The sequence below is a fragment of the Callospermophilus lateralis genome, chromosome 13 (genome assembly GCF_048772815.1).
Source record: "Callospermophilus lateralis isolate mCalLat2 chromosome 13, mCalLat2.hap1, whole genome shotgun sequence".
NCBI lineage: Eukaryota > Metazoa > Chordata > Mammalia > Rodentia > Sciuridae > Callospermophilus > Callospermophilus lateralis.
In genome coordinates, this window is record NC_135317.1 from 59471572 (window position 1) to 59489013 (window position 17442).

At 33.6% G+C, this 17442-nt stretch overlaps 1 protein-coding gene across 1 annotated transcript in view; it reads right to left on the reverse strand.

Annotated features, from left to right (window-relative positions):
• Dnah14 (dynein axonemal heavy chain 14) overlaps positions 1-17442 on the reverse strand; it is a 343676-nt gene that overhangs the window by 170587 nt on the left and 155647 nt on the right. The window contains exons 36-40 of the mRNA XM_076872908.1: positions 15063-15197; positions 12922-13134; positions 5704-5797; positions 3224-3432; positions 2232-2484 (exon numbers count right to left, since the gene is read on the reverse strand). Coding sequence (XP_076729023.1) covers positions 2232-2484; positions 3224-3432; positions 5704-5797; positions 12922-13134; positions 15063-15197 — 904 coding nt within the window. The remainder of the gene's footprint in view (positions 1-2231; positions 2485-3223; positions 3433-5703; positions 5798-12921; positions 13135-15062; positions 15198-17442) is intronic.

Here is a 17442-nt window from a genome sequence, read left to right on the forward strand (position 1 = left end):
CCCTCAATGTAAACAGTAAATTTTTAAAATTTATTCTTAAGGAATATGCTCTCATATCCCCACAATGACCATTCAGTTTTTCCCACATACTTCAAACCAACATTTCACCTCCCTCAACTCAATAGAGATAACTTTGGCTCTAATTTTATGAGAAAAAATTGAAATCATTATAGATGATCTTTTTCAACTTTCTACTTCCTTATTCTTCTAGAAGAGACAGTCTTTCTGGCATTGTAGCTATATTTGGGACTATTACTTAATTCAGTTTGTGTAGCCTATTGTCATCCTCTAGGATCTGTTTCTGCTGGCTGCAGACTAATAAATTAAACTGAGATGAAAAGGAGATGCCTTTCTTGAATTCTTAAAATCCTTAAGGGTAGCATTAATTTCTACCATCCTCTCCCTGCAAACCTGAAAGTGACACTTTTAAAATTACTATTTAGAGACAATTCAGAGGCAATTTCAGAGATTTCCATTTGACCTTTCCCACTATATATTTTTTATCCCAGACTAAAGACCCAATTTGGTCAAAGGATTAAGTACATTAAATCCAGTTATATATTTTGGGATCAGGAAAATAACCAGGAGGTGGGGTCCTAGTGAACTCTATCTAGTAAACTGAACTTTGGTCAGAATTTTGTACATCATTTATTCCCTAGTCCTCATATGAATGGACTCTAATTGAGATGGACATGAAGATGCCTTTGGTTTCTGGATATCAATGTCAAGTCAGACCCTCTGTCCTACAATTCTAAAATTCTTTTGAATATGCTTCATTCTCTAGTGGAAGTCACCCAAATAAATGGCTGTAGTTCCCTTCGGAGAAGAACCAGTACCATTATTTTTGTAAATGTGTTCCATTTTATTTTAGAGGGTCCCAACCTTCTGTTTTGTCAATGGCTCTAAACCTGAAACATAGCTCAGGTCTGGAAATGGGCAAGAGATTATGATGGCTTACTGGAGCAACTACTCTTAACCTCTTGGACACTCATCCTTGATTTCTTCTCATGACCAAGCTTCTGGTACCTTGTTGCCAGCACATTATGTTTCACTCCTGATGATTCTATATTCTATAACTTATCTTCATAACTCTCTGAAACTCATATCTTCCCTGCTCCTTTCATCTGGTTTCTGGAGGTTAAGGACCACTATTTGGCCTTTATTTTTCCAGGGTCCTATTATCTTCATTGCTATCATTAAATCTTGTTCAGTTTCTAGTCTACAGAGAGCCATCATTGAAACTTTTAGTAATGCATTCCTCAGAGGGTTGAAGGAGGTCTGGGGTTTTAAAAACTGGACTAATTATTTGCTCTTATGCCTCCACCCTAAGTGTTGGAGTTATCCACTTAGTTTTCTCTGGAGTTGACCACTCTGATTTCTAAGTCCTGGTCCTGAGTTTTTATTGCCCTCTGTCTTAGGACCTTAAAAACCTCTTTGTATGTTATATAGGAGGACTTCTAAAGGAGTTTCTAACATCTCTAACTAGATTACAGATATGCTTTTTTTTTTAATTGGTGCTGAGGATTGAACCCAGGGTCTTGTGCATGCAAGGCAAGCACTCTACCAACTGAGCTATTTCCCCAGCCCACAGATAACAGATATGCTTATTTAACCTTGTAGTTCTGTCAGCCATTTTTTCATATATTTTCTTCTCTCTCTCTCTCTCTCTCTTTCTTTCTCTCTCTCTCTCTCTCTCTCTCTCACACACACACACACACTATATTCTTAATCTGTCTTTTACAATTAATGACCTCTCTTTTTTATTGGTCAAGATGACTTTCACTCTAAAATAAAATTAGGATGGATATTTGAGTTGCCTTTATTCATAATGGTATACTGATTTCTAAATCTACTGGTTTCTCCTTATATATGTTTTACTACTTTGCATATTTATGCTTTTGGATGATTATAACTTACAATTAGAATTTTTAACAGTTTTCCCTATTAACTTAAAGAATTGTTGAAACAAACAAACAAAAATCTTCCCTAATAGAAAACTTCAAAGGGTTCTTCAGGTTTTTTGTCATTTTATAATATTGTGTATGATTTTAATTTACTTTTATTGATATGCTCCCCATGAAGGATTTTTAGTTTGTTCCATGTGCATATTTGCTGTTGGTCCAAATAAATTGAAAATTTCTGGCTTCATTTTCTTTTACAGAAGATAATAAATTGCCATTGACTGGCAAAGCTGTAATATCATTAATGTGACTTAGGGGGGAAAAACTCACCTTCTCCAAATCCTCCGTTTCTACTCATGAATTCAAAGAAAGCATCAAGAATTCTGCAGAGAGTTATGATAACTGTTATGTCCTGTACAGGAAATGGCTGAAATTTCTGATGCTTCTTTATAAATTTTAGTCCATTAGTGACACTTTTGTGAATCATGAATTCAAGACAATCCACTCCTGATTGATTCATGATTTTAGAGGTTTTTGAAAGCCATGACTTGACATAAGGCTCCCATCCCAGATCAACAGGATCCTAATAGTAAAAAGCATAAGAAAATCTTAAGTAAATTAAAAAATATGCTGTCCTCCTACTTCCTTTTTGCTTTATCAGTGTCCTCTGCCAAATATGGCTTAGAGTTATTATTCATTAAAGGGAAAGTGGTCAAAAACAGCTCAAGTAATTATCATTCTCTGCAGTGATATATGTTTCTAACCATAGTTTTATCAGACAAAGGCAATTGGAGGAGTATGTGTAGGGAGGTGTATTGAGGCAGTGTATGTGGTGAGGGGAACTGCTCACCTAGAAGTAGTTCTGGACTTAATTAGCTATATTAGAACACAGAGCTAATCATAGCTAATAATTAATTTCATTTATAGAATATACTTATTTTTTTGTGGTGTCTTTTACCTCCTCACTACTGTCTTGGCAATGTGTTTTCCAAGTTCTAAGAGTAAGAAAAGGTCTCAGGAAATATTTCCTCTGTTGGAAAATTAGTTCACACCAGCAGCCTAACCTGTCTAATTGAAAGCACTACTTACAGTTGGGGAAAATATTGACACTTCAATTATTGAGAGTAATTGAATTAAGTAATAAATGCATTCATATTCAATTCTAGATGAGGCTTTGGGGGTCACAAAACTTCTGAACTACTGGGTTGTGCTTCTGGATCCAGAGGTAAAAGTAAAATAAACATTAAAGTGCTATCAATATTGACTGGCTACTATCCTAAACAACACGTTTTCTTTGTTAAGAAATTTTTTTGAAAACTTACCATATATATCATTGCACACCGGCTGACAGTAGCAGGACTAGCCTGAGAGAGAGTATCCATTTCAAAAATAACTCTTATCTTACTAGTTAAAACTATTCTCTCACTGTTTGCTAGGAACAGTGTTCTAGTTTCATCAAACACAGAATTTAAATTCTCTATCCACAAAGTATCCACTGGACCATCTAAGATAATCCACTGCCAGTCAAAATCTAGAGAGAAAAATAAGGTAAAAGGTAATATAACTGAGAATAATCTCTATTTTTTATTACAATCTTGAAAATTTTCTGTTTTAGAAAATATTTTCTAAAATGAAAAATTGTCTCAGAAAACACTAGGTATTGTTTAGACATGAATTGGATAATTAATATTTAAAATGTGGCTAGAAGAACGATTTATGATCTTTTTCATAATAATATGATTTGTAAGTATGTCAGTGAGCTTTTCATTGTTGTGATTCAAACACTTGACAAAAACAATTTAGAGGAGGTAAAGTTTATTTTGGATTCACAGTTTCAGAGATTTAGTCAATGGTCAGCTGATTCCATTGCTCTGGGCCTGTCAGTGAGGCAGAGCATTGTGGTGAAAAGAGTATGATGGAGGAAATCTTCTCAGCTCACGGCAGTTGGGAAGCAGAGAGACTGAGCAAGGAGTCAGGGACAAAATATCATCACAAATGGCATGCTCTCAGTGCCCTACTTCCTCCAGCCATGCCCCTCCTGCCTACAGTTACCATCAAATGATACTTAAATTATTAATCCATCAAATGAACTATTCCATCAATCAGAATTCAGCTTTCATAATCTAATCATTTCACCTCTGAACATTCCTGCAATGCCACATGAGGTGTTTGGGGGTCATCTTGTATCTAACACCATAACAGTGAGTTTGCTCCTTTCACTCATGAGTAATTTTTAGCATGCTACTCTTAGTAAATAGCAAAGGGAAAGAGATACTCTTCAAATAATCAAATAAATGAAAAGTTTGGAGTATATCACACTTGGAATCCATTTACTGGTCTTTCCACATTCCTCTTTCTAGTCCATCTGGGCCACTTTAACAAAACACAGTAGACTGAGTTACATATAAATAACATAAAATTTATTTCTTATGGCTCTGGAGGTTTGGAAGTCCAATATCAAGATACCAGCATATTCAGTGTCTGGTGAGAGCCATCCTCTTGGTTCACAGAAGGGTGCTTTTTCCTCTTTGTGTTCTTTTTGTTTTCCTCTTTGTGGTCCCATTAAGTGCCCCCCCTTTTTTTTAATAAGGGCACTAATTTCAAACATGAGGACAGAGCCTTCATGACCTAATCATTTCCCAGAAGCCCCACCTCCTAATAGCATTAACTTGAGGGTTAGGTGTTACATGAATTTGGGATATAAACCTCAGATCATAGAATACACTATATTTCACTGTATAACCATTACCACTGAATTAATGTATGTTCATGAGTATTTCATGCATCCTAATCTTGCACCAAAGATAGCTTGGTAAAAAATAGTTTCTACTATACTGGCACAATTTTTTTAAAAAAAATTTCATATAATGGTCATATTCTACTTTTTTTGCAAAAAATGGCATAAAATCTGTGACAGTTATGCAATGATATTCGGCATTCCATAGCCAACACAATTTCTACAATTTTAGAAAATCCATTGGTCAGAATAAGGGAAGTGTGAATAGGTCACTCTGCAGACAGAACATAGCTAACCACCTAAGACATTAAAGTATCCCTGAGCAGAGCTAGGATTCATATAGCCATCACTGCTAAGATGGGTTCTGGCTGACTGAAATACCTGCCCTAGATGTTGTCCTAAAACCCCATAAAGAAAACTTATTATGCTCCAATCATATCCTACCGAAAATGATATACAAATACTTGAGGAAGTAGAAGCAGCAGCAGAAGTCTCTTTTAAAGTCTGGATCATAAATGTACCAATAGTGGATGTGTTGGTATGAGGTTCAATTGGAGTGGGGAAAACAATGGTTGGGGATCCTCTAGTAGACTGTCAGCTCCTTTGGAGTAGGGATCATGTCAAATACACATTCTGTCACACTGACACAGAGCAAAGTGGCTAGTACATATAAGGTGTGCATTCATTTTAGACAGATTTGCATAGGGCTACGTGATTTTGCCTGGGAATATAGCAATTGTTTGGAGTCCCACTTCAGAGGCCCTGCTGTTTTTCACATCATTATTTATTTTTGCCATTAATATCTACTTGGTTTTTGTGAAGGACCAATGGTCATTTATAAAATGAAGAGCTATTTAAGCCTTAGTATTTCTATATCATAATAATATATACTATAATATATGGTGATACACACACAATTTAAATAAACACAAGAGGAAATAATAAATTGTGCAAGCCAAATAGAACTAGGCAAAATATATTTAAAGATATAAAATAGCTCATATCAGTTTAAAATATGTCTTCTGTATTATCAATCATCTTCATGAATTTAATAAAAATACTTACTTGGAATTTGTGGACATTTTTCAATTTTCTCTAACTCATTCGGAAAAACATTATCATCAATATCTGCTGAATCAGAGGAACCAAGTTTGAAAACCTAAAATATGCAATCAATAATGTTAAAGTTTTATTTGAAAATTCCCAACCACAATGAGTGATATGTCAGTATGTTTTCTTGAGTGAGAGAAATGTGAAAGGCAGGAGGTTCTCCAGCTGAAAAGGCTGACACATAACCAGCATACTATAATTTGCAAGAAACTGACTTGCAACTACTGCTTATTTCCTTTTAGAATATTATTTTTTTTTTTGTTTCTTGCCCCCCATGCAAAATAGTACATGTTTGTTGTTTAATACTCAAATAATACATCAAAGCACAAGGAAGAAAGCATAAGTTCTTTGAATTTTCACCATGTATAGACCACTATCATTGATATTTTGGTGTATATTTTTCCTAGACTTTTCTTCTTATCAATTCTCAAATTTTAGGGTTTGCAAGAATTACCTGGAGGCTGGTAAATTGCACATCCTAAGATCTCATCTTGGGTGATTCTGATTGAAGAGGTTTGGGGTGAAGCCCATGGTTTTCATTTTTAATGCACAGTCTAGGTGATTCTAATACAAATTTTTCTTATACTTACCTTTGAGGCATTCTTATCTATGCATGTGATTAACTTAATTATCTGGGGAGAAGACTTTATTATTCATTTCCTCAGCAGAGCTGAGTGATATGTCATGAGCTAACTGGCCCTGGTTTCCCCTGCCATCAAGAGTAGTGGAAGAGAAGACAAAACATGAAAGCTATGCTGGGGGCTGAAGAGAGAGAGAGCAAACAAGGGTCTCAGATTTGAACAAGGCCCTAGCAATACAACAGACAGTAGTCAGCTGGTGCTAATCTCCAGGCCTCATCAGAAGGTAATCAACTCCCAGGCTATTTCCAATTATTATAATTATGAAAGTTAAGAAATTATCATCCTCAGACATAAATAATTATGCCCTAGTGTATCTCCTTCTGAAGATAGTATTTAAAAAATGTGGGATTGTGGGTCAAAGTTTATATGTATTTATTTTAAAATAATTTATTTTTATTTATTTTTATTTTTTTATTTTTTTATTGGTTATTCAAAACATTACAAAGATTTCAGAATCACATCGGTTACACATCCACATTTTTACATAATACCATAATAGTAACTGTTGTATTCTGCTACCTTTTTTTATTAGATTTCTTCCCAAAGGTTTTTAGCAATAAAATTCCTACCAAGAGCCGAGGGCCATGGCATACACTTTTAATCTCAGCAGCTCTGGAGTCTGAGGCAGGAGAATCACAAGTTCAGGGCAATTTTGTGAGGCCTTACCTCCAAATAAAAAAATAAAAAGGGTTTGGTTGGGGACCTAGCTCAGTGGTAAAGGGCCCTGGGTTCAACCTCCAGTACCAAAAAATAAAAAATAAAAATAAAAATCTTCCTACCAACTTGGTGTAATAATGCATGTTTCTCCACATCCTTGCCAACACTAATTGTGTTTGCTATCAATATTCTAAAATTTTGAAAAACTGACAAAGAAGAAAAACCCATGCCTATCATTTTTCTAACTTTCATTTCTTTGACTAACAGCTAGGCTGAATTTCTTGTCATACTTCTTCTGGCAGTTTGTATTTATTCTATCAATTTTCTATTCATGTCCTTTTATCTTTTCCTCATTTAGTTATTTCATATTTTCTTACTCATTTTTAAAGATACATTTAACATTATGAATCTTTATGGATTTTTGTCATTACATTTAGATTTATCACCTATAAATGTTGTAAATATTTTCTCCTAAAATGTGGTTTGCTGTGGGGAGCAGTGATGTGGATTTAGATGTCTGATGGCCTCATTGTTTCCGTGTTCTTGCACTGTGATTTCCCTGAACAAAAGTACAGGGTTAACATTTCCCAGTTGCTATGGTGACTCCAGCCCTTGGTTGCTCTAGGCAGTTGCTCAGGGTTATCAGTTATGACCTTGAAATGAAGACATTGACTCCTAGGGATACAAAATTGTCTCATCTGCACTGTGACCTTCAAGCCTGCTGCTTTGCAGAAACTTTCTCACGAATAACCTTTTGATGATAAAACCTATATAATAAACATGTGGAGCTAGCTCTGGGTCACTGTTCTCAATCAGAGTTCCATTTCCCACCTGATCCAGCTTTTCTCTCTAAATGTTTGTGTGTTTTTCTTAATCCCCCATTGCCCCTCGCCAGTTCTTGAATAATGGTGCAGGTTGTGACAGTTTGCTTTAACTTAGTTTATAGTAAATTTTGCAAAGAAATTTTTATACTTATATTTATAGTCAAATCCTTTCATTTTTTTTTACTTAGGATTTTGGGGTGTACAGTCTTAGTTAAAGACTTTCTAACTCTGAAAATATGCTCCTAAATATTATATTCTTATAATTTTGTCATAACATTTAGATTGCTAATTCATCTGGAATTTTATTTCTGTTGAGTGAGAGAGGGTTTTTTTTCCCCATATTTTCATATAAGACAGTGGCACATTTAATAGTGGATTAAATAAAGAATTCTTTCCTCACTAACCAGATCTCTCAAACAAAAGTTAAATAAAGAAACTATAGAACTCAATAATATAATCAATAACTTAGTCTTAACTGAAATATATAGAATGTTTAATCAATCAACAAGTGAAAATGTTTTCTTCTCAGAAGCAAATGGATCCTTCTCTAAAATAGATTATGTATTATGCCACAAAGCAATTCTTAGCAAATACAAAAAAGTAGAGATACTAACCTGCATTCTATCAGATTATAATGGAATGAAATTGGAAATCAATGATAAAGTAAACAATAAAAGCTACTCTAACACCTGGAGACTAAATATTAAAGGAACAATGGGTTGCAAAAGACACCAAAGAGGAGATTAAAAAATTCTTAGAGGTAAATGAGGACACTGATACAACATATCAAAATCTATGATCTATGGGACACTACGAAGGCCATACTAAGAGGAAAGTTCTTGCATGGAGTTCATTCCTTAAAAGAAGAAAAAGTCAACAAATGACCTAATGTTACATCTCAAGGCCCTAGGAAAAGAATAACAAATCATCACCAAAAGCAGTATAAGACAGGAAATAATTAAAGTCAAGTTGAAATCAATAAAATTGAAACAAAGAAACAACTGAAAAAATTGACAAAATAAAAAGTTGGTTATTTTAAAAAAATAAATAAAATTGATAAACCCTTAGCCATTCTAACAAAGAGAAGGAGAGAGAAAACTCAAATTACTAACATCCATGATGAAACAGGAAATATCACCATGGACACTACACAAATACAAAAAGTAATTAGAAATTATTTTGAAAATTTTTACTCCAATAAAATGAAAAATATCAAAAACACTGACAAATTTCTAGTCATATGATTGCCCAAATTGAACCAGGATGTTATACACAATTTAAACAGATCAATTTCAAGCAATGAAATAGAAGATGCCATCAGAAGCCTACCAATCAAGAAAAACCCAGGATCAGATGCATACACAGCTGAGTTCTATAAGACCTTTAAAGAAGAACTGACACCAATACTCCTCAAATTATTTCATGAAACAGAAAAAGAATGAATACTTCCAAACTCATTTTATGAGGCCAAAGCTAGACAAAGACATATCAATGAAAGAAAACTTCAGATCAATGTCTAATGAGCATAGATACAAAAATTCTCAATAAAATTCTGGCAAATGGAATACAAAAACATATTTAAAAAAGATAGTGCACCATGATCAAGTGGGATTCATTCCAGGGATGCAAGGTTGGTTCAACATACAGAAATCTATAAATGTAGTTCATCTCACCAATAGATTTAAAGATAGGAATCATATGTTCATCTCAATAGATTCAGAAAAGGCATTTCACAAAATACAGCACCTTTTCATGTTCAAAACACTAGAAAAACTAGGGATAACAGGACATATCTTAACATTGTAAAAGCTATCTATGCTAAGCCCCAGGCCAACATCATTCTAAATGGAGACAAATTGAAAGCATTCCCTCTAAAAACTGGAAAAAGACACGGATGCCCTCTTTCAACACTTCTATTTAATATAGTTCTTGAAACACTAATCAGAACAATTAGGGATATGAATAGGAAAAGAAGAACTCAAATTATCACTATTTGCCAAAGATATGATTCTATTCCTAGAAGACCCAAAAAATTCCACCAGAAAACTGCTAGAACTAATAAATGAATTCAGCAAAGTAGAAGGATACAAAATCAATAACCCATAAATCAAAGGCATTTCTGTATATCAGTGACAAATCCTCAGAAAGAGAAACTAGGAAAACTACCTCATTTACAATAGCCTCAAAAAAAAAAAAATGCCTGGGAATCAACAAAAGAGGTGAAAGATTGTTACGATGAAAACTGCAGCATGCTAAAGAATGAAATTAAAGAAGACCTTAGAAGATGGAAAGATCTCCCTTGTTCTTGGATAGGCAGAATTAATATTGTCAAAATGACCATACTACCAAAAGAATTATACACATTTTATACAGTTCCAATCAAAATCCCAATGACATTCCTCATAAAAATAGAAAGATGTGGATGTGGACTGAAACCTACATATCAGTCATGAAACTCATCTGGAAAAACAAGAGAACCAGAATAGCTAAAGCAATCCTTAGCAAGAAAAGTCAAGCAGGTGGCATCACTATACCAGACCTGAAACTATACTATAGAGCAATAGTAACAAAACCACCATGGTATTGGCACCAAAATGGACTGGTAGACCAATGGTACAGAATAGAGGAGACAGAGACTAACCAACAAAACTATAATTATATTATATTAGACAAAGGTGCTAAGAACATGCACTGGAAAAAAGATAGCCTCTTCAACAAATGGTGCTAGGAAAACTGGAAATCCATATACAACAAAGTGAAATTAAACCCCTATCTCTTACCAAGCACAAAACTCAAAGTGGATCAACAACCCAGGAATTAAGGCAGAGACCCTGTGCTTAATAGAAGAAAACCTAGGCCCAAATATCCATCACTTTGAATTAGGCCCCGACTTCCTTAATAAGACTCTTATAGGGCAAGAAACAAAATCAAGAGTGAATAAATGGGATGGATTCAAACTAAAAAACTTGTTCTCTGCAAGAGAAACAATCAGCAAGGTGAATAGAGAGCCTACAGCTTAGGAGCAAATTTTTACCACTTACACATCAGATAGAACACTAATCTCTAGGATATATTAAGAACTCAAAATATCTTAACACCAAAAAAAACACAAATAACCCAATCAATAAATGTGCCAAGGAACTGAATAGATATTTCTCAGAAGGTGATATACAATTAGTCAACAAATATATGAAAAAAATATTCATCATCTCTAACAATTAGAGAAATGCAAATTAAAACTACACTGAGATGCCATCTCACTCTAGTCAGAATGGCAATTATCAAGAATACAAGGAACAATAAATGTTGTCAAGGATGTGGAGAAAAAGGCACATTCATACATTGCTGGTGGGACTGCAAAATGGTACAGCCAATATGGAAAGCAGTATGGAGATTCTTTGGAAAACCTGGAATGGAACCACCTTTTGACCCAGCTAACCCACTCCTTGATTTATACTCAAAGGACTTAAAAACAGCATACTACAGGGATGCAGCTACACCAATGTTTATAGCAGCACAATTCACAATAGCTAAGTTGTGGAACCAACCTAGATGCCCTTCAATAGATGAATGGATAAAGAGTATGTGGTATATATACACAATGGAATGTTACTTGGTAACCTTTCAATTCCTTATGAGTTTTCTGGAATGCAGCAAAAGATAAAGAAGACTTCAATAGAAAGAGAACATTAACTTTGAAGGCTTGTGTCTGATGCTCTCACCCAATCACCCAATCACCCAATCACCAATTGCCAAAGATGTGGATGTGAACTGAAACCTACATTAGACCAGACCCCTAATAGGAAAATATGATTTTGTGCAGTATTTCCAATCCTGAGTGAAATGCAGCACCTTTTGCTCACACACATTCCACCTAATTGGGTACCCTAATAAAAACTCAACTTTAATCTTGGTAGGCATCTCACTCAGATTTCCTGCATTCTGCTCTGAAAGTGTGTATCTTTACCTTTCGCTTGCTAATAAAGTTCTTCCTCTGTTAAAAAAAAAAAGATAAAAGCTTTAAAAATATTTATTTATATAATTAAGTAACCATCAACATACAAGTTAAGTATCCCTTATCAGAAATTCTTGGGATCAGAAGTGTTTTGGAGTTTGGAATATTTGCATACACTTAAAGAGGATGGGCCGCCCAAGTTTAAATAAAAAATTAATTATGTTTCACATATACCTTATACATAGAACCTGAAGGTAACTTCTAAAAATAGTTTTAAAAGAAGTTTGTGCATAAACCAAGTTACATGGTATGGAATTTTCCACTGTGGCATCAAGTCAGCATTGATGTTTCAGGTTTTAAAGTATTTTGGATTTTGATTTTCAGAATAGGGGTGCTCAACCTGAAACAGAGTAATCTTAGACAAGAGAAATTCTATCAAGATATCCCTGAAAAGTTAGAATCTACAAAAGAATACATTGATAAGCTTATTTTCATGGGTTGGAGGAAAGAATATATAGTACATTTGATAGAGCTGACTATACTTCCAAAATTATATAGGAATTTATATTTTACAATGTAGTAGAATGTTGTTTTTCTGTTTTTATATTTACTAATCTGCTTGGTTTCAACTATCACTGTTTGTTAACATATTTTAGCTAATGAAATTTATCAGTAGCCTTACTTATTACTAACAAAAATACAACTTTTCAAATTTCTGCCATTTATATTCATTGATGAATTTTGTATCAAATATTTAGTTCACACTTCTTCTGAAATATTTTTTTTTACCTTGTTAATTTGTAAGGTAAATTGTTGGTGCTAGGATCACTATATTATTTTCTATTTAAATTGAATTAACTTTGTGTTTCTTTCAAAGCAAAACCTTTAACTTCACTCAGTTGTTTACTGACCATTTTAAAGTGCAATGGCACATTTTCTTTTTTAAAAATAATTTATAATTTTCTTTTTTAAAAAACTGTTCATAATCCTTTAAATTTACTTTTAAACTAAAAGGTATCTAGTGATGTTTTAATATTAATCATTGCATAAGTACTTAATCCATATTAGCAAATAAAAATATTCATTCTGTACTTACAGCAGATAAACCTGAGATTTTTGACTTTAGTCCAATATCCATGTTTTTCTTTGAGTAATTTGTATTTAAATACACATAATTTCGAAATGTTGCTGATAATAAGCCATCAGTCCATTCCATAGTATTAGGATCCAATTGTCCATATAGTTCATTAAGAGTGATGCACTTTGGATTTAAGACACAAAGATCTACTTTTCCTTTTTTTACTGAAATCTGGAATGAATCCTGTGTGGTTTAAAAATACATTATAGTACAATTTTTTGATTTGTGCAGTATTAACAAAATGATTTAGGGGGACTTTTCCATCAAAGAAAAAATCTCTATGAACGTGGTGATTTACAAGAAACAGTAAAAATTGATTAATTAAAATTATCCACAATCTATAAATCATTATTTTAAAAAGTTCTAAACATTACAAATAATTATCTGAGGTGTATGTTGCAGAGTGAAAATCTCAATGTGCTGCATTTAGGAACACAATATTTAAGATGGGATGTGATATATCTGGAACCAGGGTTGATGTAGAAATGAGAGAGGGAGTAGAAAACTTTGTCAGAATAGTCACTCAAGTACATCTTATTTGCAACATTATAATCTGTCTGGGTGTTGCCTGAAGAACTGGTCTCTGTTTCATCTACGATATTTCACCGTATAATCTTCATTACCACATAATTGTCACATTCTATTTTTTAGTCCCCCAAATTGGCTTATGACTTTTTTTTGCATGATTTGCATGGAATAATTCTGTTCATCACACTGTTAAAAGATAAATAGCAGCAGTGTATTTACCAGGGGCATATGGATGCACATTTGCCTTCTCCTGCACTATGAAACTTAAGCTTGGAATTCTTGGTGTTGGTGCAATGTCAGTGTATTTCTGAAAGTTGATTGTGGCTTGTTTAGAGCACTGCAGTATTAAAGGTAAATAGATCCTATATGATGACACTAAGGACAGCAGTTCATAATGATAGTAGCTCAAAATTTTCAAGTGCAGAAGATTAAATTTTCTAAGTGAATACTTTTCAAAACTGTAGTAAAACAAAAAAAAATGTTTTCAGTTCATTCTTTCTTGGTCATTATTATTTATTTATTTTCCAAACTTCTCACAATTGTACATACTACTTTTATACTAAAAAACTGTTTTTAATTATTTCCTATAACATTGTTGTGAGGATTAAATGAGATAATTTAAACAAAAGTGCTTTAGCACAGTATTGGACCCATATTTAGTACTCTTCAAATATGAGTTATGATTATTATTATTATTGCTGAGATAATGTACCTCTTTAATTATAATATAGCTTAAGAACTTACTGAAATCTGTTGAGAAAGGAAATTTAGAGGAAAGGATAAAAGATAAAGTACTATACAAATGATTTTTAAGCAGGATAGCTTATACTAACAGAGAAAAAGATTCACACAACTCAGAACCTGACTTTCTAAAACTTTTAGAATACATTTAAATTAAGTAACTCAATCATATAATGTTTACTGGAGTCTAGTTTTATACTGCATAAAAATGGATCTTGACTAGGAGCTATTCTAAAAACTCAAGGATAACAATGTTTGTAAATCCATCAACATAGCTTATTACATTAACCAGTTAAAATATTTTAACTGAATATTTTAGCTGAAAATCAGTTAATAAATTCTAACAACAATAACAACAACAAAGTTTGGGGGAATAGAAATTTCCAAAGTATGATAAAAAATACTTGTCAGATGTCAAGAGTAAGCTTCATATTAAATGCATTCCTAATAAAGTAAGGAACATATACTATAGTTAACATTGTTTTGGTTAATCAATTCAGTAAGATAAGCATATAAGTAACATAAATATTAGAAAAGAGACAAAAAATTATTTTGATTTGATGATGATTTAATTGATACCAAAAAAGAAACTTACAATCCATTTAGAAAAGTGACTAAGTACAAAACAAATATACAAAATATACAAAACAAATATACAATTTAATAGTTTTATTTCACACTAGTTTGTATCATTACAATGATACATAACTATCAAATTCCTAGCAATAAGTGTAATAAGTAATGAAAATATTTATGGAAAAAAGATAAAATGTTAATATAAGTAGAAAATATGAACATAGGGGAAACATTTTATTTAGAGGAACATTTACCTTTGAATAAGATTCCCTTTGCTTAATTGATAACATGTCTACAACTGGTAATAGTATTAATGCTTTTTCTAAAATTCTTCTGACTGTTGTTTTTCCTCCACCTGTTGGGCCCACTAACATCACACCAACGCAAGCCTAAAACAAAATTAACATTAATAAATAATTTAAAGTTTATTTTTAAAAATCTGCTTATATCCACAGACTCTTCCTTCAAATCTCTGTTCAATCCATTATAATCTGACTTCTGCTTTTACTTAGATAGGCTAATGCTAAAAGCATCAGGAGTCTTCTGCTCTTGCATGTGTTCTATCTTACTCAGCACTATATGAGAATGCAGGGAGGCCATCTACAAGCCAGGATGAGTATCTTACCATACATGGAATCTGCCAGTACCTTGATATTGAGCTACCCAGCCCCCATAACTGTAAGAAATAAATGTTGTTTAAGCTACCCATTCTATAGATTTTTGTCATAGCAACCTGAGATGACTAAAACATTTGGTTGTCACAATGTCTTCTGGAAGATTGTAATAGCATTAAGGAAATTATTATTTTTTAAAATAATGACATAAATATACATTAAAATTCAAATATGGATAAAGATAGAATATATATTCACTAACTTTACAGTCTCTGTAGCCTCACAGAGTTCTTGTAATTCTCTGATCAGACAGTCCTGGATGCTACATTTGGCAAGGTGAGAATGGTCCAAAAAGCCTTTCTTATCAAATGGAAATTGAATATTCAAAAACACAGCTAGCCTTGTTCAAGTGAATCATGAAAATGTGGCAGCTGTCTCCCTGGGGTAAACTTCATCCCCCACTTGACTTTTTAGAATAACACTGTTGGTTTAATGAGACCTTGATTCATAAAGATTCCCTGGATAAAGTGCCTGGGTCTGGTTTACTGATGGTTCAGCTAAACTGAACCCTTAGGCATCTCACTGGTCAGCCTCAGAGTCAGAAGATTTGTTCACTTTACTTGGTGGACACAACTCTGACTCTTGGGTTTTACCAATGGCTTAGATATTTGGTCTGCCACTTGAAAAAAAAATTCAATCTAGAAGATTAAACATGTCTGTCCCCCACCCCCCCACCGCTGCTTGAGGCTGTGAAGTGTGGAAATAAATGATGACTGATGACCAACTAATCTGATTCACTCATGGACCCATGGTTCATTTTTGATGATATTGCCCAGAACCAACCTGCTAATTGAGCCTACCAGGTCCATATTGCTATACCCTCCATGTGAATCCAACATCTGAACATTGCAAGTGAACATTCTAAAATTTTCACCTTAAAACAACACCATCATAATAAAGAACTGTGTGTTTCTGATGCAGAAGCTACTACCACACTTAATGACTCTTGCCAAAAGTTGATATAGTTGTTTCACAGGGAGGGAAGCCACAATAAATAGGGCATGAACTCAAGAGAGTCCTGGCACATTGATGACATTAGATCTCTATTCCCCAAAGGGCTATTGGTGATGTCTCACTAATGTTGAAATTATTTAAGGTATGGGGTTGATATTCCTATCTAATCAGCAGACTCTGGCCATATCATTGTTTCTTGAAACTAATTTGTATTACATGTGTGGATTTCTGGACCATTGCAATCTGACAATGGTGTACCTTTTATCACAAAAGTCACTAAACAATGGGAAAATGATCAAGGGATTTGATGGACCTTTCACACTCCCTAAAGTCCACAAGCATCTGGTATTATTAAGTATTGAAACAGTCTCCTCAAAAATTTACTCAGTTTGATTCTATCTCCCCCACATTATCTTTGCCTGTGTATCTTATCAAGGAAGTTCAATCACTGAATGTGTCTTCAGGAAAAGATCATGTCCTTTCATCTGCTTCTTGAGTAAAGATTAGTATAAAAGATATGGGGAATTATATAGACATATTTTTAAAAGTTGGGATTCAGTCCTGAAAATTCCTGGGCATGGTGCTTTTTTCTTCTCCCTAATGACAACACCATGACACTCTGGTTGATACATATTCCATGTGATAGGATGATAAAAATGAAGACTAGAAGGGTCAAATTTAATCCTGTTTCAACTAGCTAGATTCTCTTAGATTGATATGGTATTAGATCACAAGGATAATGACAACTTGACTGAGTACATTACCAATGTAAATTTCATGAAAATATCCCTCTTCCTCTTGCATATAATCCTTCAAAATGAGAGGTCTGGGTGCAAGCAGGGGATGCTTGGAAAATTACTATGGTTAAAATTACTGAAATGGGATACACCAGTGTTGTGGTAGTATAGGGACAGAAAAAAAAAAACCTAGAAGAAATGCCTCAGATTCTGGGGGGATCAGAGGGCAAGAAGGGATATAGAATATCTTTTGTCTTTCATATGTGTCT